This window comes from Nerophis ophidion, linkage group LG23 (assembly GCF_033978795.1).
Source record: "Nerophis ophidion isolate RoL-2023_Sa linkage group LG23, RoL_Noph_v1.0, whole genome shotgun sequence".
Taxonomy (NCBI): Eukaryota; Metazoa; Chordata; class Actinopteri; order Syngnathiformes; family Syngnathidae; genus Nerophis; species Nerophis ophidion.
The window spans coordinates 14,726,308-14,751,307 of NC_084633.1; the positions used below are offsets into that span (position 1 = coordinate 14,726,308).

Below are 25,000 nucleotides of genomic sequence, written 5' to 3' on the forward strand. Positions count from 1 at the left end.
GCAGAGAGTGAAATTTGGTAGAGGAGGAATTATGGTGTGGGGTTGCTTTTCAGGAGTCGGGCTAGGCCCCTTAGTTCCAGTGAAAGGAACATTAAATGCTCCCAGGATACCTAAAAAATGTGGACGATTCCATGCTCCAAACCTTCTGGAAACAGTTTGGAGCGGGCCCCTTCATCTTCCAACATGACTGTGCACCAGTGCACAAAGCAAGGTCCATAAAGACATGGAGGTCAAAGTCTGGTGTGGATGACCTTGACTGGCCTGCACAGAGTCCTGACCTGAACCCTTTGGGATGAGTTAGAACAAAGACTGAGAGCCAGGCCTTCTCGATCAACATCAGTGTGTGACCTCACCAATGCGCTTTTGGAAGAATGGCGGAAAATTCCTATAAACACACTCCGCAACCTTGTGGACAGCCATCCCAGAATAGTCGACGCTGTAATAGCCGCAAAAGGTGGACCCACATCATGTTTGAACCCTATGGGTTAGGAATGGTATGGCACCTCAAGATCATATGTGAGTCACGGCAGGTGGTAAAATACTTTTGGCAATATAGTGTTTAAAAATCATGCCTTTATAAAAACAATAATGCCAAACTATTAAATCAATTATTTTCTAAATATTTGGGCTCATGATGCATACATTTAGAAAATATTTTGTACTTCCGATTCAGAAAAAAAAAGTAAAAAAAAATGTATAAATTAACAATTTAAATAAATCTTCTTGATGTAAAGGAGGGGCTACTTTCCAATTATATAATGCCAGGAACTACCTTTGGAACACATTTGTTGTTAACAGCCCATTTATCTGTCACTACAATGAGTTGGATTAATGTTAATTATTATTTTTTAAGACGTTTGAATTGGTTTAAAAAAAAATGCTGGGGTAATATAGGAAAATGTATATTTTTAAAAAATTTAAATCAAACAAAAATAGTATGACCCCATTGCAGTACCTTTGCAGACCCCCTGTTGAAGACCACTGCTTTATCCTAGATTTTTGTACATACGCTTTAAAATGTTAATCGTGCCCCTCAGTTGCTGTTGTGAAATGAATGCGCTTTTTTACTCAATAAGACAGTAATTGTCTTGGAATCCTGAGAAAATGTGTTTGGAGCAATAAAAAATAGTTTCAAGCATAACTCCGAACCCTACATGCAATATGTCTAATAATGCCTGTATTAATGTATATTTGTGAGTTTTACTAGAAACATGTGCTTATGTAAGGTTTGCAAACACAAAACTTAGTTGTTTTACTCAATATGACAGTCAGGCTCTTAGAATCCTGAGATAATGCGAAAAAAAACGATACAAAATGTATTTTAGCATAACTCCTAAACCAAACATGCAATATGTCTAATAATGTCTGTAGTAATCAGAATGTATCTTTGTGAGTTTTACTAGAAACATGTGCTTTTTATAAAGTTTGCAAACACAAAACTTAGTTTTTTTACTCAATATGACAGTAATTTTCTTAGAATCCTGAGATAATGCGAAAAAAACGATACAAAATGTATTCAAGCATAACTCCTAAACCAAACATGCAATATGTCTAATAATGCCTGGAATAATGTATCTTTGTGAGTTTTACTAGAACAATGTGTTTTTTTTTTATGTTTGCAAACACAAAACTTGTTTTTTTACTCAATATGACAGTAATTTTCTTAGAATCCTGAGATAATGCGAAAAAAGCAATACAAAATGTATTCTAGCATAACTCCTAAACCAAACATGCAATATGTCTAATAATGCCTGGAATAATGTATCATTGTGAGTTTTACTAGAAACATGTGCTTTTGTAAGGTTTGCAAACACAAAACGTAGTTTTTTTTCTCAATATGTCGGTAATTGTCTTAGAATCCTGGGATAATGCGAAAAAAAAAACATACAAAATGTATTCTAGCATAACTCCTAAACCAAACATGCAATATGTTCAATAATGCCTGGAATGATGTATCTTTGTGAGTTTTACTAGAACAATATTCTTTTTATAAAGTTTGCAAACACAAAACTTAGTTTTTTTACTCAATATGACAGTAATTTTCTTAGAATCCTGAGATAATGTCAAAAAAAAACATACAAAATGTATTCTAGCATAACTCCTAAACCAAACATGCAATATTTCTAATAATGCCTGGAATAATGTATCTTTGTGAGTTTTACTAGAACAATGTGTTTTTTATAAAGTTTGCAAACACAAAACTTAGTTTTTTTACTCAATATGACAGTAATTTTCTTAGAATCCTGAGATAATGCGAAAAAAGCAATACAAAATGTATTCTAGCATAACTCCTAAACCAAACATGCAATATGTCTAATAATGCCTGGAATAATGTATCATTGTGAGTTTTACTAGAAACATGTGCTTTTGTAAGGTTTGCAAACACAAAACGTAGTTTTTTTTCTCAATATGTCGGTAATTGTCTTAGAATCCTGGGATAATGCGAAAAAAAAAACATACAAAATGTATTCTAGCATAACTCCTAAACCAAACATGCAATATGTTCAATAATGCCTGGAATGATGTATCTTTGTGAGTTTTACTAGAACAATATTCTTTTTATAAAGTTTGCAAACACAAAACTTAGTTTTTTTACTCAATATGACAGTAATTTTCTTAGAATCCTGAGATAATGTCAAAAAAAAACATACAAAATGTATTCTAGCATAACTCCTAAACCAAACATGCAATATTTCTAATAATGCCTGGAATAATGTATCTTTGTGAGTTTTACTAGAACAATGTGTTTTTTATAAAGTTTGCAAACACAAAACTTAGTTTTTTTACTCAATATGACAGTAATTTTCTTAGAATCCTGAGATAATGCGAAAAAAGCAATACAAAATGTATTCTAGCATAACTCCTAAACCAAACATGCAATATGTCTAATAATGCCTGGAATAATGTATCATTGTGAGTTTTACTAGAAACATGTGCTTTTGTAAGGTTTGCAAACACAAAACGTAGTTTTTTTTCTCAATATGTCGGTAATTGTCTTAGAATCCTGGGATAATGCGAAAAAAAAAACATACAAAATGTATTCTAGCATAACTCCTAAACCAAACATGCAATATGTTCAATAATGCCTGGAATGATGTATCTTTGTGAGTTTTACTAGAACAATATTCTTTTTATAAAGTTTGCAAACACAAAACTTAGTTTTTTTACTCAATATGACAGTAATTTTCTTAGAATCCTGAGATAATGTGAAAAACGCAATACAAAATGTATTCAAGCATAACTCCTAAACCAAACATGCAATATGTCTAATAATGCCTGGAATAATGTATCTTTGTGAGTTTTACTAGAAACACGTGCTTTTTATAAATTTTGCAAACACAAAACTTAGTTTTTTTACTCAATATAACAGTAATTTTCTTAGAATCCTGAGATAATGCAAAAAAAAAACATACAAAATGTATTCTAGCATAACTCCTAAACCAAACATGCAATATGTCTAATAATGCCTGGAATAATGTATCTTTGTGAGTTTTACTAGAAACATGTGTTTTTTATAAAGTTTGCAAACACAAAACTTAGTTGTTTTACTCAATATGACAGTAATTTTCTTAGAATCCTGAAATAATGCGAAAAAAACGATACAAAATGTATTTTAGCATAACTCCTAAACCAAACATGCAATATGTCTAATAATGCCTGGAATAATGTATCTTTGTGAGTTTGACTACAAACATGTGCTTTTGTAAGGTTTGCAAACACAAAACTTGGTTTTTTTTCTCAATATGTCGGTAATTTTCTTAGAATCCTGAGATAATGTCAAAAAAAAACATACAAAATGTATTCTAGCATAACTCCTAAACCAAACATGCAATATTTCTAATAATGCCTGGAATAATGTATCTTTGTGAGTTTTACTAGAACAATGTGTTTTTTATAAAGTTTGCAAACACAAAACTTAGTTTTTTTACTCAATATGACAGTAATTTTCTTACAATCCTGAGATAATGCGAAAAAAAACCATACAAAATGTGTTCTAGCATAAATCCTAAACCAAACATGCAATATGTCTAATAATGTCTGGAATAATGTATCTTTGTTAGTTTTACTAGAAACATGTGCTTTTTATAAAGTTTGCAAACACAAAACTTTGTTTTTTTACTCAATATGACAGTAATTTTCTTAGAATCCTGAGATAATGCGAAAAAAACGATACAAAATGTATTCTGGCATAACTCCTAAACCAAACATGCAATGTCTAATAATGCCTGGAATAATGTATCTTTGTGAGTTTTACTAGAAACATGTGCTTTTTATAAAGTTTGCTAACACAAAACTTGTTTTTTTTTACTCAATATGACAGTAATTGTCTTAGAATCCTGAGATAATGCAAAAAAAAAACCATACAAAATGTATTCTAGCATAACTCCTAAACCAAACATGCAATATGTCTAATAATGCCTGGAATAATGTATCTTTGTGAGTTTTACTAGAAACATGTGCTTTTGTAAGGTTTGCAAACACAAAACTTTGTTTTTTTACTCAATATGACGGTAATTTTCTTAGAATCCTGAGATAATGCAAAAAAAAACCGCATACAAAATGTATTCTAGAATAACTCCTAAACCAAACATGCAATATGTCTAATAATGCCTGGAATAATGTATCTTTGTGAGTTTTACTAGAAACATGTGCTTTTTATAAAGTTTGCAAACACAAAACTTTGTTTTTTTACTCAATATGACAGTAATTTTCTTAGAATCCTGAGATAATGCAAAAAAAAAACCATACAAAATGTATTCTAGCATAACTCCTTAACCAAACATGCAATATGTCTAATAATGCCTGGAATAATGTATCATTGTGAGTTTTACTAGAAACATGTGCTTTTTATAAAGTTTGCTAACACAAAAGTTTATTTTTTTTCCTCAATATGACAGTAATTTTCTTAGAATCCTGAGATAATGCAAAAAAAAACCCATACAAAATGTATTCTAGCATAACTCCTAAACCAAACATGCAATATGTCTAATAATGCCTGGAATAATGTATCTTTGTGAGTTTTACTAGAAACGTGCTTTTGTAAGGTTTGCAAACACAAAACTTAGTTTTTTTACTCAATATGACAGTAATTTTCTTAGAATCCTGAGATAATGCGAAAAAAACGATACAAAATGTATTCTAGCATAACTCCTAAACCAAACATGCAATATGTCTAATAATGCCTGGAATAATGTATATTTGTGAGTTTTACTAGTAACATGTGCTTTTGTAAGGTTTGCAAACACAAAACTTAGTTTTTTTTTACTCAATATGACAGTAATTTTCTTAGAATCCTGAGATAATGCAAAAAAAAAAACCATAGAAAATGTATTCTAGCATAACTCCTAAACCAAACATGCAATATGTCTAATAATGCCTGGGATAATGTATCTTTGTGAGTTTTACTAGAAACATGTGCTTTTTATAAAGTTTGCTAACACAAAACTTTGTTTTTTTTACTCAATATGACGGTAATTTTCTTAGAATCCTGAGATAATGCAAAAAAAAAACCCATACAAAATGTATTCTAGCGTAACTCCTAAACCAAACATGCAATATGTTCAATAATGCCTGGAATAATGTATCTTTGTGAGTTTTACTACAAACATGTGCTTTTCATAAAGTTTGCAAACACAAAACTTTGTTTTTTTACTCAATATGACAGTAATTTTCTTAGAATCCTGAGATAATGCGAAAAAAACGATACAAAATGTATTCTAGCATAACTCCTAAACCAAACATGCAATATGTCTAATAATGCCTGGAATAATGTATCATTGTGAGTTTTACTAGAAACATGTGCTTTTGTAAAGTTTGCAAACACAAAACTTCGTTTTTTTACTCAATATGACGGTAATTTTCTTAGAATCCTGAGATAATGCGAAAAAAACATACAAAATGTATTCTAGCATAACTCCTAAACCAAACATGCAATATGTCTAATAATGTCTGAATTGATGTATTTTTGTGAGTTTTACTAGAAACATGTGCTTTTGTAAGGTTTGCAAACACAAAACTTTGTTTTTTTTACTCAATATGACAGTAATTTTCTTAGAATCCTGAGATAACGTCAAAAAAATATATACAAAATGTATTCTAGCATAACTCCTAAACCAAACATGCAATATGTTCAATAATGTCTGGAATAATGTATCTTTGTGAGTTTTACTACAAACATGTGCTTTTCATAAAGTTTGCAAACACAAAACTTAGTTTTTTTACTCAATATGACAGTAATTTTCTTAGAATCCTGAGATAATGCGAAAAAAACAATACAAAATGTATTCTAGCATAACTCCTAAACCAAACATGCAATATGTCTAATAATCCCTGGAATAATGTATCATTGTGAGTTTTACTAGAAACATGTGCTTTTGTAAGGTTTGCAAACACAAAACTTTGTTTTTTTACTCAATATGACAGTAATTTTCTTAGAATCCTGAGATAATGCGAAAAAAACGATACAAAATGTATTCTAGCATAACTCCTAAACCAAACATGCAATATGTCTAATAATGCCTGGAATAATGTATCTTTGTGAGTTTTACTAGAAACATGTGCTTTTGTAAAGTTTGCAAACACAAAACTTAGTTTTTTTTCTCAATATGTCGGTAATTTTCTTAGAATCCTGGGATAATGCGGAAAAAAAACATACAAAATGTATTCTAGCATAACTCCTAAACCAAACATGCAATATGTTCAATAATGCCTGGAATAATGTATCTTTGTGAGTTTTACTAGAACAATGTGTTTTTTATAAAGTTTGCAAACACAAAACTTTGTTTTTTTACTCAATATGACAGTAATTTTCTTACAATCCTGAGATAATGTGAAAAAAGCAATACAAAATGTATTCTAGCATAACTCCTAAACCAAACATGCAATATGTTCAATAATGCCTGGAATAATGTATCTTTGTGAGTTTTACTAGAACAATGTGTTTTTTATAAAGTTTGCAAACACAAAACTTTGTTTTTTTACTCAATATGACAGTAATTTTCTTACAATCCTGAGATAATGCGAAAAAAGCAATACAAAATGTATTCTAGCATAACTCCTAAACCAAACATGCAATATGTCTAATAATGCCTGGAATAATGTATCATTGTGAGTTTTACTAGAAACATGTGCTTTTGTAAGGTTTGCAAACACAAAACGTAGTTTTTTTTCTCAATATGTCGGTAATTGTCTTAGAATCCTGGGATAATGCGAAAAAAAAAACATACAAAATGTATTCTAGCATAACTCCTAAACCAAACATGCAATATTTCTAATAATGCCTGGAATAATGTATCTTTGTGAGTTTTACTAGAACAATGTGTTTTTTATAAAGTTTGCAAACACAAAACTTAGTTTTTTTACTCAATATGACAGTAATTTTCTTAGAATCCTGAGATAATGCGAAAAAAGCAATACAAAATGTATTCTAGCATAACTCCTAAACCAAACATGCAATATGTCTAATAATGCCTGGAATAATGTATCATTGTGAGTTTTACTAGAAACATGTGCTTTTGTAAGGTTTGCAAACACAAAACGTAGTTTTTTTTCTCAATATGTCGGTAATTGTCTTAGAATCCTGGGATAATGCGAAAAAAAAAACATACAAAATGTATTCTAGCATAACTCCTAAACCAAACATGCAATATGTTCAATAATGCCTGGAATGATGTATCTTTGTGAGTTTTACTAGAACAATATTCTTTTTATAAAGTTTGCAAACACAAAACTTAGTTTTTTTACTCAATATGACAGTAATTTTCTTAGAATCCTGAGATAATGTCAAAAAAAAACATACAAAATGTATTCTAGCATAACTCCTAAACCAAACATGCAATATTTCTAATAATGCCTGGAATAATGTATCTTTGTGAGTTTTACTAGAACAATGTGTTTTTTATAAAGTTTGCAAACACAAAACTTAGTTTTTTTACTCAATATGACAGTAATTTTCTTAGAATCCTGAGATAATGCGAAAAAAGCAATACAAAATGTATTCTAGCATAACTCCTAAACCAAACATGCAATATGTCTAATAATGCCTGGAATAATGTATCATTGTGAGTTTTACTAGAAACATGTGCTTTTGTAAGGTTTGCAAACACAAAACGTAGTTTTTTTTCTCAATATGTCGGTAATTGTCTTAGAATCCTGGGATAATGCGAAAAAAAAAACATACAAAATGTATTCTAGCATAACTCCTAAACCAAACATGCAATATGTTCAATAATGCCTGGAATGATGTATCTTTGTGAGTTTTACTAGAACAATATTCTTTTTATAAAGTTTGCAAACACAAAACTTAGTTTTTTTACTCAATATGACAGTAATTTTCTTAGAATCCTGAGATAATGTCAAAAAAAAACATACAAAATGTATTCTAGCATAACTCCTAAACCAAACATGCAATATTTCTAATAATGCCTGGAATAATGTATCTTTGTGAGTTTTACTAGAACAATGTGTTTTTTATAAAGTTTGCAAACACAAAACTTAGTTTTTTTACTCAATATGACAGTAATTTTCTTAGAATCCTGAGATAATGCGAAAAAAGCAATACAAAATGTATTCTAGCATAACTCCTAAACCAAACATGCAATATGTCTAATAATGCCTGGAATAATGTATCTTTGTGAGTTTTACTAGAAACATGTGCTTTTGTAAGGTTTGCAAACACAAAACGTAGTTTTTTTTCTCAATATGTCGGTAATTGTCTTAGAATCCTGGGATAATGCGAAAAAAAAAACATACAAAATGTATTCTAGCATAACTCCTAAACCAAACATGCAATATGTTCAATAATGCCTGGAATGATGTATCTTTGTGAGTTTTACTAGAACAATATTCTTTTTATAAAGTTTGCAAACACAAAACTTAGTTTTTTTACTCAATATGACAGTAATTTTCTTAGAATCCTGAGATAATGTGAAAAACGCAATACAAAATGTATTCAAGCATAACTCCTAAACCAAACATGCAATATGTCTAATAATGCCTGGAATAATGTATCTTTGTGAGTTTTACTAGAAACACGTGCTTTTTATAAATTTTGCAAACACAAAACTTAGTTTTTTTACTCAATATAACAGTAATTTTCTTAGAATCCTGAGATAATGCAAAAAAAAAACATACAAAATGTATTCTAGCATAACTCCTAAACCAAACATGCAATATGTCTAATAATGCCTGGAATAATGTATCTTTGTGAGTTTTACTAGAAACATGTGTTTTTTATAAAGTTTGCAAACACAAAACTTAGTTGTTTTACTCAATATGACAGTAATTTTCTTAGAATCCTGAAATAATGCGAAAAAAACGATACAAAATGTATTTTAGCATAACTCCTAAACCAAACATGCAATATGTCTAATAATGCCTGGAATAATGTATCTTTGTGAGTTTGACTACAAACATGTGCTTTTGTAAGGTTTGCAAACACAAAACTTGGTTTTTTTTCTCAATATGTCGGTAATTTTCTTAGAATCCTGAGATAATGTCAAAAAAAAACATACAAAATGTATTCTAGCATAACTCCTAAACCAAACATGCAATATTTCTAATAATGCCTGGAATAATGTATCTTTGTGAGTTTTACTAGAACAATGTGTTTTTTATAAAGTTTGCAAACACAAAACTTAGTTTTTTTACTCAATATGACAGTAATTTTCTTACAATCCTGAGATAATGCGAAAAAAAACCATACAAAATGTGTTCTAGCATAAATCCTAAACCAAACATGCAATATGTCTAATAATGTCTGGAATAATGTATCTTTGTTAGTTTTACTAGAAACATGTGCTTTTTATAAAGTTTGCAAACACAAAACTTTGTTTTTTTACTCAATATGACAGTAATTTTCTTAGAATCCTGAGATAATGCGAAAAAAACGATACAAAATGTATTCTGGCATAACTCCTAAACCAAACATGCAATGTCTAATAATGCCTGGAATAATGTATCTTTGTGAGTTTTACTAGAAACATGTGCTTTTTATAAAGTTTGCTAACACAAAACTTGTTTTTTTTTACTCAATATGACAGTAATTGTCTTAGAATCCTGAGATAATGCAAAAAAAAAACCATACAAAATGTATTCTAGCATAACTCCTAAACCAAACATGCAATATGTCTAATAATGCCTGGAATAATGTATCTTTGTGAGTTTTACTAGAAACATGTGCTTTTGTAAGGTTTGCAAACACAAAACTTAGTTTTTTTACTCAATATGACGGTAATTTTCTTAGAATCCTGAGATAATGCAAAAAAAAACCGCATACAAAATGTATTCTAGAATAACTCCTAAACCAAACATGCAATATGTCTAATAATGCCTGGAATAATGTATCTTTGTGAGTTTTACTAGAAACATGTGCTTTTTATAAAGTTTGCAAACACAAAACTTTGTTTTTTTACTCAATATGACAGTAATTTTCTTAGAATCCTGAGATAATGCAAAAAAAAAACCATACAAAATGTATTCTAGCATAACTCCTTAACCAAACATGCAATATGTCTAATAATGCCTGGAATAATGTATCATTGTGAGTTTTACTAGAAACATGTGCTTTTTATAAAGTTTGCTAACACAAAAGTTTATTTTTTTTCCTCAATATGACAGTAATTTTCTTAGAATCCTGAGATAATGCAAAAAAAAACCCATACAAAATGTATTCTAGCATAACTCCTAAACCAAACATGCAATATGTCTAATAATGCCTGGAATAATGTATCTTTGTGAGTTTTACTAGAAACGTGCTTTTGTAAGGTTTGCAAACACAAAACTTAGTTTTTTTACTCAATATGACAGTAATTTTCTTAGAATCCTGAGATAATGCGAAAAAAACGATACAAAATGTATTCTAGCATAACTCCTAAACCAAACATGCAATATGTCTAATAATGCCTGGAATAATGTATATTTGTGAGTTTTACTAGTAACATGTGCTTTTGTAAGGTTTGCAAACACAAAACTTAGTTTTTTTTTACTCAATATGACAGTAATTTTCTTAGAATCCTGAGATAATGCAAAAAAAAAAACCATAGAAAATGTATTCTAGCATAACTCCTAAACCAAACATGCAATATGTCTAATAATGCCTGGGATAATGTATCTTTGTGAGTTTTACTAGAAACATGTGCTTTTTATAAAGTTTGCTAACACAAAACTTTGTTTTTTTTACTCAATATGACGGTAATTTTCTTAGAATCCTGAGATAATGCAAAAAAAAACCCATACAAAATGTATTCTAGCGTAACTCCTAAACCAAACATGCAATATGTTCAATAATGCCTGGAATAATGTATCTTTGTGAGTTTTACTACAAACATGTGCTTTTCATAAAGTTTGCAAACACAAAACTTTGTTTTTTTACTCAATATGACAGTAATTTTCTTAGAATCCTGAGATAATGCGAAAAAAACGATACAAAATGTATTCTAGCATAACTCCTAAACCAAACATGCAATATGTCTAATAATGCCTGGAATAATGTATCATTGTGAGTTTTACTAGAAACATGTGCTTTTGTAAAGTTTGCAAACACAAAACTTCGTTTTTTTACTCAATATGACGGTAATTTTCTTAGAATCCTGAGATAATGCGAAAAAAACATACAAAATGTATTCTAGCATAACTCCTAAACCAAACATGCAATATGTCTAATAATGTCTGAATTGATGTATTTTTGTGAGTTTTACTAGAAACATGTGCTTTTGTAAGGTTTGCAAACACAAAACTTTGTTTTTTTTACTCAATATGACAGTAATTTTCTTAGAATCCTGAGATAACGTCAAAAAAATATATACAAAATGTATTCTAGCATAACTCCTAAACCAAACATGCAATATGTTCAATAATGTCTGGAATAATGTATCTTTGTGAGTTTTACTACAAACATGTGCTTTTCATAAAGTTTGCAAACACAAAACTTAGTTTTTTTACTCAATATGACAGTAATTTTCTTAGAATCCTGAGATAATGCGAAAAAAACAATACAAAATGTATTCTAGCATAACTCCTAAACCAAACATGCAATATGTCTAATAATCCCTGGAATAATGTATCATTGTGAGTTTTACTAGAAACATGTGCTTTTGTAAGGTTTGCAAACACAAAACTTTGTTTTTTTACTCAATATGACAGTAATTTTCTTAGAATCCTGAGATAATGCGAAAAAAACGATACAAAATGTATTCTAGCATAACTCCTAAACCAAACATGCAATATGTCTAATAATGCCTGGAATAATGTATCTTTGTGAGTTTTACTAGAAACATGTGCTTTTGTAAAGTTTGCAAACACAAAACTTAGTTTTTTTTCTCAATATGTCGGTAATTTTCTTAGAATCCTGGGATAATGCGGAAAAAAAACATACAAAATGTATTCTAGCATAACTCCTAAACCAAACATGCAATATGTTCAATAATGCCTGGAATAATGTATCTTTGTGAGTTTTACTAGAACAATGTGTTTTTTATAAAGTTTGCAAACACAAAACTTTGTTTTTTTACTCAATATGACAGTAATTTTCTTACAATCCTGAGATAATGTGAAAAAAGCAATACAAAATGTATTCAAATATAACTCCTAGACCAAACATGCAATATGTCTAATAATGCATGGAATAATGTATCTTTGTGAGTTTTTATAAAGTTTGCAAACACAAAACTTAGTTTTTCTTTTACTCAATATGACAATAATGTTCTTAGAATACAGAGAAAATGTGTTTGAAGCAATAAAAAATAGTTTGAAGCATAACCCCTAAACCAAACATGCAATATGTCTAATATTGCCTGTATTGCCTTTTTCAACGTTGTTTCTTTGGCTGCTCTGTTTTACCATAAACTTTGTTAAAGCTATGTTTTCCTGTCAGCTTTTTCATGCACTCTAAGCCATTTTTAAAGAGAAATTGCACTTTTTATTTTATTTTATTTTTCTTAATTTTGCCTCTTGTTCACAATCATTATGAAAGACATGACGACGGATGGATTTTTTTTAATGCATTCTAAGTATCAAATATACGGTATTTGATCAATAGTCCGCCTACAATAGAGCCTATGGGAGCTGTTCAATTCTGCCAATTAAGCCCCTAAAAAAACATCCATTAGGGTTTTATATACATGATGTAAGTATATATGTAATTTAGTGACGGGCACTTTTATAATACATTTTAATACTTACGAATTTTGATCACATTAATGTCAAAAACACATTAAGTTTGCTTTTTTTCCCCCTTCATCACTGATTATTACTCACTGCAGATTTTATGAGAGCTAAAAAATAAAACATAACTTACTGTACAAGGTCTGCTGTCATTAGGGTGTCGATTGCTCGGTTTTTCATATATTACCATTTAGATTAAAAAAAACGGGGTAGGGGGCTGAAGAGAACAAGCACTTTCTGTGTCGTCCTCGCCAGTTTCTTACTCTCCATGATTTAAAAAAAAATTTTTTTAAAGAGTTTATTAATCAATCCAACAAAACAATACACAACAATACCATAATAATGCAAATCCAATTCCAAAACCAAACCGGACCCAGCAACATTCAGATTAGCAATAAACAGAGCAATTGAGAGGACACATAAACATTTCACAGAACAATCTAAAAGTAGTGAAACAAAAATGAATATTATCAACAACAGCATCAATATTAGTAAAAATGTCAACATAGCAGTGATTAAAAATCCCTCATTGACATTATCATTAGAGTCATAAATAAAAAATAAATAAAAAATGAACACTGTGGCTTACACTTGCATCGCATCTCATAAACTTGACAACACATTGTGTCCAGTATTTTCCACAAAGATAGAATAAGTCATGTTTTTAGTTCATTTAATAATTAAAACATATTTAAATAATGGATCCCATATTCAAATATTCATCCATCCACCCATTTTCTACCGCTTATTCCCTTTGGGATCACGGGGGGCGCTGGCGCCTATCTCAGCTACAATCGGGCGGAAGGCAGGGTATACCCTGGACAAGTCGCCACCTCATCGCAGGGCCAACACAGATAGACAGACAATATATTACTCATTATTATCTAAAGTTGCCATGATTTATGATCGACAATAAGTTTACAGGGGGAGCAGGGAAGCGAGGAAGCAGCAGTCCACTCTATGATGTAAACATAGGGACACACAGAAGTGATCACGGTGCCATTGTAAATAGTTTGTCTGCGACAGCTCTTATAATAAAATATCACAAAGTCACTAAAATGTAAATTGGGTCTTGTTGACATTTTTTGAATGGTTATTTATTGGATTTTACAGGCTAAACAGATGATCGTAAACGATGGGCAAGGTTCCAAAAAAAGTTCAGATGCACATTAAAGTGTTTTTTTTCTTAGATTTAATGAGTTTTCAAAATAGCCACTCTTCAATTATTGCCTGCTTCTCCATCCTCCTTGTGGTCATTTGAGCATAATATGGCAGTATTATATTTTATTAGGTTTGGGTCCCAGGCTGCAAGAAGAGTTCTAATTAAAGTCTTGAGCTAAAAAAAACCCACAAAAATAGACCCCCCGACCTGATGGGATACAATGTTTCTTTGTAAAAACCTGACTTTTAGATACTCTTCGTCTTATCAGTCAATGTGCAATTCTTATCAACTTGTGCACGCGTGAAGTAATAAAACATTTGGATTAACTGTTTTGTTTTTCATGTGATTTCTTCACCCCACCTCAGCTGAAATCTTTCCACAACGAGCTGCTGTCAGAGCTGGAGAAGAAGGTGGACCTGGATGCCCGCTACCTGACTGTGAGTATCTCCGTAATCTGCATTCGAGCTCTGTATGTAAACCAGGGGTCTCAAACTCATTTTAGCTCAGGGGCCGCATGGAAGAAAATCTTTGATTGATTGATTGATTGATTGATTGATTGATACTTTTATTAGTATATTGCACAGTTCAGTACATATTCCGTACAATTGACCACTAAATGGTAACACCCGAATAAGTTTTTCAACTTGTTTAAGTCCATGACTTATTCCCATGTGGGCCGTGATGGTAAAATCATGGCATGATAACTTCAAAATAGAGACAACTTCAGGTTGTTTTGGCCAAAAATAGAACAAGCACATTCTGAAAATCATCCTCATGGACAAAACACTTCAAATGTGTTGAGGAAAATGGTGCAGTTTCAAAAACCCACTAAGACCTTAGACTTGGTCTCAGTGTATCTACGAAGCCAGGATTCAACTAAGTCACAGTCTTTCTGGGATTGAACAAAAACACAACATTTACACTCTTCTAGGTATCAAATACCTCCTTTGTCTTGTCCATGTATCAATCCAGAGCTAACTCAACAAACTGTAAAAAAAACGCGGGTAGAAACTATTCAAAAGGGTTAGGTTCAGTTTTCTCGTGTTTGACGGATGTTTTATAGCAGGGGTGTCAAACTCAAATACAGAGTGGGCCAAAATTTTAAACCGAACAAAGCCGCGGGCCGAGGTTGAACAAATTAACCTTTTAATAGGGAGCCCAAACAAGTTTTACATTGAATCTTGAACAAGCAAGGCTTACAGTTTCTAATAATAATAACAATTAAAAAATATCAATGGCATATGAAATAATATTTAAATAAAAATGGAATGCCTCTTTTCGGCGGTGGGGTTGAGGTGGACGGGGTTTGGTGATAGCAAGGGGTGTATATTGTAGCGTCCCGGAAGAGTTAGTGCTGCAAGGGATTGTGGGTATTTGTTGTGTTGTGTTACGGTGCTGATGTTCTCCCAAAATGTGTAATTCTTGTTTGGTGTGGGTTCACAGTGTGGCGCATGTTTGTGACAGTGTTAAAGTTGTTTATACGGCCACCCTCAGTGTGACCTGTATGGCTGTTGACCAAGTATGCCTTGCATTCACTTGTGTGTGTGTATAAGCCACATATATAACGTGACTGATCCGGCACGCTGTTTGTAGAGTGGGCCAACATTTTAAACCGAACAAAGCCGCGGGCCGAGGTTGAACAAATTAACCTTTTAATAGGGACCCCAAACAAGTTTTGCATTGAATCTTGAACAAGCAAGGCTTACAGTTTCAAATAATAATAACAATTAAAAAATATCAATGGCATATGAAATAATATTTAAATAAAAATGGAATGCCTCTTTTCGGCGGTGGGGTTGAGGTGGACGGCGTTTGGTGATAGCAAGGGGTGTATATTGTGGCGTCCCGGAAGAGTTAGTGCCGCAAGGGGTTGTGGGTATTTGTTCTGTTGTGTTTATGTTGTGTTACGGTGCGGATGTTCTCCCAAAATGTGTAATTCTTGTTTGGTGTGGGTTCACAGTGTGGCGCATGTTTGTAACAGTGTTAAAGTTGTTTATACGGCCACCCTCAGTGTGACCTGTATGGCTGTTGACCAAGTATGCCTTGCATTCACTTGTGTGTGTGTATGAGCCGCATATATTATGTGACTGATCAGGCACGCTGTTTGTAGAGTGGGCCAAAATTTTAAACCGAACAAAGCCGCGGGCCGAGGTTGAACAAATTAACCTTTTAATAGGGACCCCAAACAAGTTTTGCATTGAATCTTGAACAAGCAAGGCTTACAGTTTCAAATAATAATAACAATTAAAAAATATCAATGGCATATGAAATAATATTTAAATAAAAATGGAATGCCTCTTTTCGGCGGTGGGGTTGAGGTGGACGGGGTTTGGTGATAGCAAGGGGTGTATATTGTAGCGTCCCGGAAGAGTTAGTGCTGCAAGGGATTGTGGGTATTTGTTCTGTTGTGTTTATGTTGTGTTACGGTGCGGATGTTCTTCCAAAATTTGTAATTCTGGTTTGGTGTGGGTTCACAGCGTGGCGCATATTTGTAAGTGTTAAAGTTGTTTATACGGCCACCCTCAGTGTGACCTGTATGGCTGTTGACCAAGTATGCCTTGCATTCACTTGTGTGTGTGTATGAGCCGCATATATTATGTGACTGATCCGGCACGCTGTTTGTAGAGTGGGCCAAAATTTAAAACCGAACAAAGCCGCGGGCCGAGGTTGAACAAATTAACCTTTTAATAGGGAGCCCAAACAAGTTTTGCATTGAATCTTGAACAAGCAGGGCTTACAGTTTCAAATAATAATAACAATTAAAAAATATCAATGGCATATGAAATAAAATTTTAATAAAAATGGAATGCCTCTTTTCGGCGGTGGGTTTGAGGTGGACGGGGTTTGGTGATAGCAAGGGGTGTATATTGTAGCGTCCCGGAAGAGTTAGTGCTGCAAGGGATGGGGGTATTTGTTCTGTTGTGTTTATGTTGTGTTACGGTGCGGATGTTCTCCCAAAATGTGTAATTCTTGTTTGGTGTGGGTTCACAGCGTGGCGCATATTTGTAAGTGTTAAAGTTGTTTATACGGCCACCCTCAGGGTGACCTGTATGGCTGTTGACCAAGTATGCCTTGCATTCACTTGTGTGTGTGTATGAGCCGCATATATTATGTGACTGATCCGGCACGCTGTTTGTAGAGTGGGCCAAAATTTTAAACCGAACAAAGCCGCGGGCCGACACTGAACAAATTAACCTTTTAATAGGGAGCCCAAACAAGTTTTGCATTGAATATTAAACAAGCAAGGCTTACAGTTTCAAATAATAATAACAGTTAAAAAATATCAATGGCATATTAAATAATATTTAAATAAAAATGGAATGCCTCTTTTCGGCGGTGGGGTTGAGGTGGATGGGGTTTGGTGTTTGCAAGGGGGTGTATATTGTAGCGTCCCGGAAGAGTTAGTGCTGCAAGGGATTGTGGGTATTTGTTCTGTTGTGTTTATGTTGTGTTACGGTGCGGATGTTCTTCCAAAATTTGTAATTCTGGTTTGGTGTGGGTTCACAGCGTGGCGCATATTTGTAAGTGTTAAAGTTGTTTATACGGCCACCCTCAGTGTGACCTGTATGGCTGTTGACCAAGTATGCCTTGCATTCACTTGTGTGTGTGTATGAGCCGCATATATTATGTGACTGATCCGGCACGCTGTTTGTAGAGTGGGCCAAAATTTTAAACCGAACAAAGCCGCGGGCCGACACTGAACAAATTAACCTTTTAATAGGGAGCCCAAACAAGTTTTGCATTGAATATTAAACAAGCAAGGCTTACAGTTTCAAATAATAATAACAGTTAAAAAATATCAATGGCATATTAAATAATATTTAAATAAAAATGGAATGCCTCTTTTCGGCGGTGGGGTTGAGGTGGATGGGGTTTGGTGTTTGCAAGGGGGTGTATATTGTAGCGTCCCGGAAGAGTTAGTGCTGCAAGGGATTGTGGGTATTTGTTCTGTTGTGTTTATGTTGTGTTACGGTGCGGATGTTCTCCCAAAATGTGTAATTCTTGTTTGGTGTGGGTTCACAGCGTGGCGCATATTTGTAACAGTGTTAAAGTTGTTTATACGGCCAACCTCAGTGTGTTCTGTATGGCTGTTGACCAAGTATGCCTTGCATTCACTTGTGTGTGTGTATGAGCCGCATATATTATGTGACTGAGCCGGCACGCTGTTTTTATGGAGGAAAAGCGGACGTGGCGACAGGTTGTAGAAAACGCCGAAGGCAGTGCCTTTAAGGCCCACCCCCAATATTGTTGCCCGGGATGAAATTCGGGAGGGACACTGAACTTCGGGAGTCTCCCGGGAAATTCGGGAGGGTTGGCAAGTAAGAGTATTAGCGGTGAATGCGGTGTTACATCGGCGGGCCAGCTCTAATGTTAATTTGATATTGCCTCAAGGGCCAAGAGAAATTACACGGCGGGCCAGATTTGGCCCGCGGGCCAGAGTTTGACACCCATGTTTTATAGCAACGAGGGTGCCAAACGGCGATGTATTCGAAGCAGAATACATAAAACGGCAGGATTTAAAGGCCTACTGAAATGAGATTTTCTTATTTAGACGGGGATAGCAGGTCCATTCTATGTGTCATACTTGATCATGTCGCGATATTGCCATATTTTTGCTGAAAGGATTTAGTAGAGAACATCCACGATAAAGTTTGCAACTTTTGGTCGCTAATAAAAAAGCTTTGCCTTTACCGGAAGTAGCAGACGATGTGCGGGTGACGTCACGGGTTGTGGAGCTCCTCACATCCTCACATTGTTTACAATCATGGCCACCAGCAGCGAGAGCAATTCGTACCGAGAAAGCGACGATTTACCCATTAATTTGAGCGAGGATGAACGATTCATGAATGAGGAAAGTTAGAGTGAAGCACTAGAAAAAAGAAAAAAAACAGAAGACGGCAGTGGGGGCGATTCAGATGTTATTAGACACATTTACTAGGATAATTCTGGAAAATCCCTTATCTGCTTATTGTGTTAATAGTGTTTTAGCGAGATTATAAATTCATACCTGAAAGTCGGAGGGCTGCGGTGACCGCCAGTGTCTCTGAGAGAAGCCAATGGAGGAGCCAAGATCACAGCTGCCTTTTTGACAGCTGCTGCAGTGTCTTTTAAGAGCCGACTTAATATCACAATTTTCTCATCCAAAAACTTGCTGGTTGACATATGGTAGAGAAACATGTTCGCTAAAGCTTCACAACAAACAAGGAAACACTGGCTGTGTTTCGGTTGCTAAAGGCAGCTGCAATCCACCGCTTTCCACCAACAGCATTCTTCTTTGACGTCTCCATTATTAATTGAACAAATTGCAAAAGATTCAGCAACACAGAAGTCCAAAATACTGTGTAATTATGCGGTAAAAACAAACTACTTTTAGCCGCGAGTGGTGCTGGGCTAAAATGTCCGCTCCAATCGATAATGTCACAAGCACGCGTCAACATAACCGTCATCATTCCGCGATGTTTTCAACAGGATACCTTGCAGGAAATTTAAAATTGCAATTTAGTAAACTAAACCGGCCGTATTGGCATGTGTTGCAATATTAATATATCATCATTGATATATAAACTATCAGACTGCGTGGTCGGTAGTAGTGGGTTTCAGTAGGCCTTTAAGTTTCTTGAGGGTCGGTTACCATGAATCGATTAACGTGGACCCCGACTTAAACAAGTTAAAAAACGTATTCCAGTGTTGCCATTTAGTGGTCAACTGTATGGAATATGTACTGTACTCTGCAATCTACTAATAAAAGTTTTAATTAATCAAAGAGGAGGAGTCACAGTCCCCCTTTACTGTGTACCTCTTGCTTGGTATAAACCGTTTGCTTGCTTAACAGAATTGCTATGGTGACATCCAGTGGACACATTTAGAACAGCAGTTTTTTTTGTTCAAAAAATTTAAAAAAAGCAGTTCACTTTTATGATTGGCAAACTCATCAAGCGGGCCGGATAAAACCTGTTCATAATAACATAACAACATAATGTCATGGCTGTCTTGAGTTTGCAATAATTTCTACAACTCTTATTTTTTTTTGTTATAGAGTGATTGGAGCACATACATGGTCACAAAAAAAAACCATTCATGAAGTTTGGTTCTTTTGTGAATTTATTTTGGGTCTACTGAAAATGTGAGCAAATCTGCTGGGTCAAAAGTATACATACAGCAATGTTCATATTTGGTTACATGTCCCTTGGTAAGCTTTTGGTAGCCATCCACAAGCTTCTGGTGGAATTTTTGACCACTCCTCTTGACAAAGTTGGTGCAGTTCAGCTACATGTGTTGGTTTTCTAACATAGGACTTATTTCTTCAGCATTGTCCACATGTTTAAGTCAGGACTTAGGGAAGCCCATTCTAAAACCTTCATTCTAGCCTGATTTAGCCATTCCTTTACCACTTTTGACGTGTGTTTGGGGTCATTGTCCTGTTGGAACACCCAACTGTACCCTCCGGGCTGATAATTTTAGGTTGTCCTAAAGAATTTGGAGGTAATCCTCCTTTTTCATTGTCCCATTTACTCTCTGTAAAGCACCAGTTGCATTGGCAGAAAAACAGGCCCAGAGCATAATACTACCACCACCATGCTTGACGGTAGGTGTGGTGTTCCTGGGATTAAAGGCCTCACCTTTTTTTCCGCCGAACATATTGCTTGGTTTTGTGGCCAAACAGCTCAATTTTTGTTTCATCTGACCACAGAACTTTCATCCAGAAGCTCTTATCTTTGTCCATGTGAGGTCAGATGAAACAAAAATGGAGCTTTCCAAAAGTTCTGACTTAAACGTGTGGACAAATCTAGACTCCAAACATCCCAGTATAGGCTAGTCCGGTTACTTTTGGACCTCCACCCCAGATCACACCTCAATCCAACCCACTTCTACAAAGTGAGCTGGCTCAGGGTGGAGGACAGAGTAAAACAACTTGCACTGAGCCTAGTCTATAAAATCCGCTACACCTCCTTGATACCGAAGTACATGTCAAATTACTTCCTTAACGTAAATGACCGCCATAACCACAACACCAGGGGGAGCTCCACAAACCACGTTAAACCCAGATTCTGATCTAACAAAGGTCTTAACTCATTCTCTTTCTATGCCACATCAATGTGGAATGCACTCCCAACAGGTATAAAAGTAAGTGCGTCTCTATATTCCTTCAAAACCGCTCTAAAACAACACCTCTAGGCAACTTCAACACTTTACTAATACCCTCCTCCATTCACATCCCATCTCCCCGGATTATAAACAACTCAAATGTACTTCTAATGTATATACTTGTTCTTATGCTATCTGAACTCACTATGTTCTCTGCTGGCTGTACATATCCTACTAAATAAGACCTACACTGTTTCAATGTCCACATTTCTCTGTTGATGCAATTGTTGATGACTGAAGTTCTGATATCAACCACCCCCCCCCCCCGGATTGTAAATAATGTAAATAATTCAATGTATATACTATGATGATTAACTTGTGTGATGACTGTATTATGTTGATAGTATATATTTGTACCATGAATTGATTAACGTGGACCCCGACTTAAACAAGTTGAAAAACTTATTGGGGTGTTACCATTTAGTGGTCAATTGTACGGAATATGTACTGAACTGTGCAATCTACTAAAAAAGTATCAATTGATTGATTGATTGATTGATTGATTGATACTTTTATTAGTAGATTGCTTGATTGATTGATACTTTTATTAGTAGATTGCACAGTACAGTACATATTCCGTACAATTGACCACTAAATGGTAACACCCGAATAAGTTTTCAACTTGTTTAAGTCGGGGTCCACGTTAATCAATTCATGGTACAAATATATACTATCAACATAATACAGTCATCACACAAATTAATCATCATAGTATATACATTGAATTATTTACATTATTTACATGGATGAGGAGCTTTGGTTGATATCAGAACTTCAGTCATCAACAATTGCATCAACAGAGAAATGTGGACATTGAAACAGTGTAGGTCTTATTTAGTAGGATATGTACAGCCAGCAGAGAACATAGTGAGTTCAGATAGCATAAGAACAAGTATATACATTAGAAGTACATTTGAGTTGTTTATAATCCGGGGAGATGGGATGTGAATGGAGGAGGGTATTAGTAAAGTGTTGAAGCTGCCTGGAGGTGTTGTTTTAGAGCGGTTTTGAAGGAATATAGAGATGCACTTAATTTTATACCTGTTGGGAGTGCATTCCACATTGATGTGGCATAGAAAGAGAATGAGTTAAGACCTTTGTTAGATCGAAATCTGGGTTTAACGTGGTTTGTGGAGCTCCCCCTGGTGTTGTGGTTATGGCGGTCATTTACGTTAAAGAAGTAATTTGACATGTACTTCGGTATCAAGGAGGTGTAGCGGATTTTATAGACTAGGCTCAGTGCAAGTTGTTTTACTCTGTCCTCCACCCTGAGCCAGCCCACTTTGGAGAAGTGGGTTGGAGTGAGGTGTGATCTGGGGTGGAGGTCTAAAAGTAACCGGATTAGCTTATTCTGGGATGTTTGGAGTCTAGATTTGAGGGTTTTGGAGGTGCTGGGGTACCAGGAGGTGCAAGCGTAATCGAAGAAGGGTTGAATGAGAGTTCCCGCTAGAATCCTCAAGGTGTTTTTGTTGACCAGAGAGGAGATTCTGTAGAGGAATCTCGTTCTTTGGTTGACCTTTTTGATCACCTTGGTTGCCATTTTATCACAGGAAAGATTAGCCTCTAGAATGGAACCTAGGTAGGTGATAACAATGTCACCCACTTTTATAGTGAAGTCACTGACCTTCTTAAGTTTGATATGGGACCCAAATAGGATGGATTCCGTTTTACCTAAGTGTATGGATAGCTTGTTGTCAGCGAGCCAGGTGCAAATATTGAGGAGTTCAGCACTGAGGATTTGTTCCACCTGTGACTTGTCCTTGCCGGATACCAGCAGGGCCGAGTCATCCGCATACAGGAACAATTCACAGTGGCATGCTGATGGCATGTCATTCACGTATATTAGGAACAGTAAAGGTCCTAGTATACTGCCTCAATCAATCAATCAAACAATACTGAAGAAACAAGTCCATGTCAAAAAACAAACAAATTTAGCTGACCTGCACCAATTTAGTCTAGAGGAGTGGTCAAAAATTCAACCAGAAGCTGATGGCTACCAGTGCTGTACTTACTTACTATAATTTTGACCCAGCAGATTTGCTCACATTTTCAGTAGACCCATGATAAATTCATAAAAGAACCAAACTTCACAAATGTTTTTTTTTTTGTGACCAACAAGTATGTGATCCAATCACTTTTTCACAAAAAAATCAATCAACCAATCAATCAATGTTTACTTATATAGCCCTAAATCACTAGTGTCTCAAAGGGCTGCACAAACCACTACGACATCCTCGGTAGGCCCACATAAGGGCAAGGAAAACTCACACCCAGTGGGACATCGGTGACAATAATGACCCAGTGGGACATTGGTGACAATGATGACTATGAGAACCTTGGAGAGGAGGAAAGCAATGGATGTCGAGTGGGTCTAACATGATACTGTGAAAGTTCAATCCATAATGGATCCAACACAGTCGCGAGAGTCCAGTCCAAAGCGGATCCAACACAGCAGCGAGAGTCCCGTTCATAGCGGAGCCAGCAGGAAACCATCCCAAGCGGAGGCGGATCAGCAGCGCAGAGATGTCCCCAGCCGATACACAGGCAAGCAGTACATGGCCACCGGATCGGACCGGACCCCCTCCACAAGGGAGAGTGGGACATAGAAGAAAAAGAAAAGAAACGGCAGATCAACTGGTCTAAAAAGGGAGTCTATTTAAAGGCTAGAGTATACAAATGAGTTTTAAGGTGGGACTTAAATGCTTCTACTGAGGTGGCATCTCGAACTGTTACCGGGAGGGCATTCCAGAGTACTGGAGCCCGAACGGAAAACGCTCTATAGCCCGCAGACTTTTTTTGTGCTTTGGGAATCACTAATAAGCCGGAGTCCTTTGAACGCAGATTTCTTGCCGGGACATATGGTACAATACAATCGGCAAGATAGGATGGAGCTAGACCGTGTAGTATTTTATACGTAAGTAGTAAAACCTTAAAGTCACATCTTAAGTGCACAGGAAGCCAGTGCAGGTGAGCCAGTACAGGCGTAATGTGATCAAACTTTCTTGTTCTTGTCAAAAGTCTAGCAGCCGCATTTTGTACCAACTGTAATCTTTTAATGCTAGACATGGGGAGACCCGAAAATAATATGTTACAGTAATCGAGACGAGACGTAACAAACGCATGGATAATGATCTCAGCGTCTTTAGTGGACAGAATGGAGCGAATTTTAGCGATATGAAAGAAGGCCGTTTTAGTAACGCTTTTAATGTGTGCCTCAAAGGAGAGAGTTGGGTCGAAGATAATACCCAGATTCTTTACCGTGTCGCCTTGTTTAATTGTTTGGTTGTCAAATGTTAGAGTTGTATTATTAAATAGAGTTCGGTGTCTAGCAGGACCGATAATCAGCATTTGCGTTTTTTTGGCGTTGAGTTGCAAAAAGTTAGCGGACATCCATTGTTTAATTTCATTAAGACACGCCTCCAGCTGACTACAATCCGGCGTGTTGGTCAGCTTTAGGGGCATGTAGAGTTGGGTGTCATCAGCATAACAGTGAAAGCTAACACCGTATTTGTAGAAATGATCGGACATTAT

At 34.8% G+C, this 25,000-nt stretch overlaps 1 protein-coding gene across 4 annotated transcripts in view; it reads left to right on the forward strand.

The window, feature by feature from the left end:
* Positions 1–25,000, forward strand: part of baiap2a (BAR/IMD domain containing adaptor protein 2a) — a 256,159-nt gene that overhangs the window by 147,467 nt on the left and 83,692 nt on the right. For all 4 annotated transcript variants that reach the window (XM_061884942.1, XM_061884945.1, XM_061884943.1 and 1 more), the window contains one exon: positions 14,689–14,760. In XM_061884942.1, the coding sequence (XP_061740926.1) occupies positions 14,689–14,760 (72 nt within the window). The remainder of the gene's footprint in view (positions 1–14,688; positions 14,761–25,000) is intronic.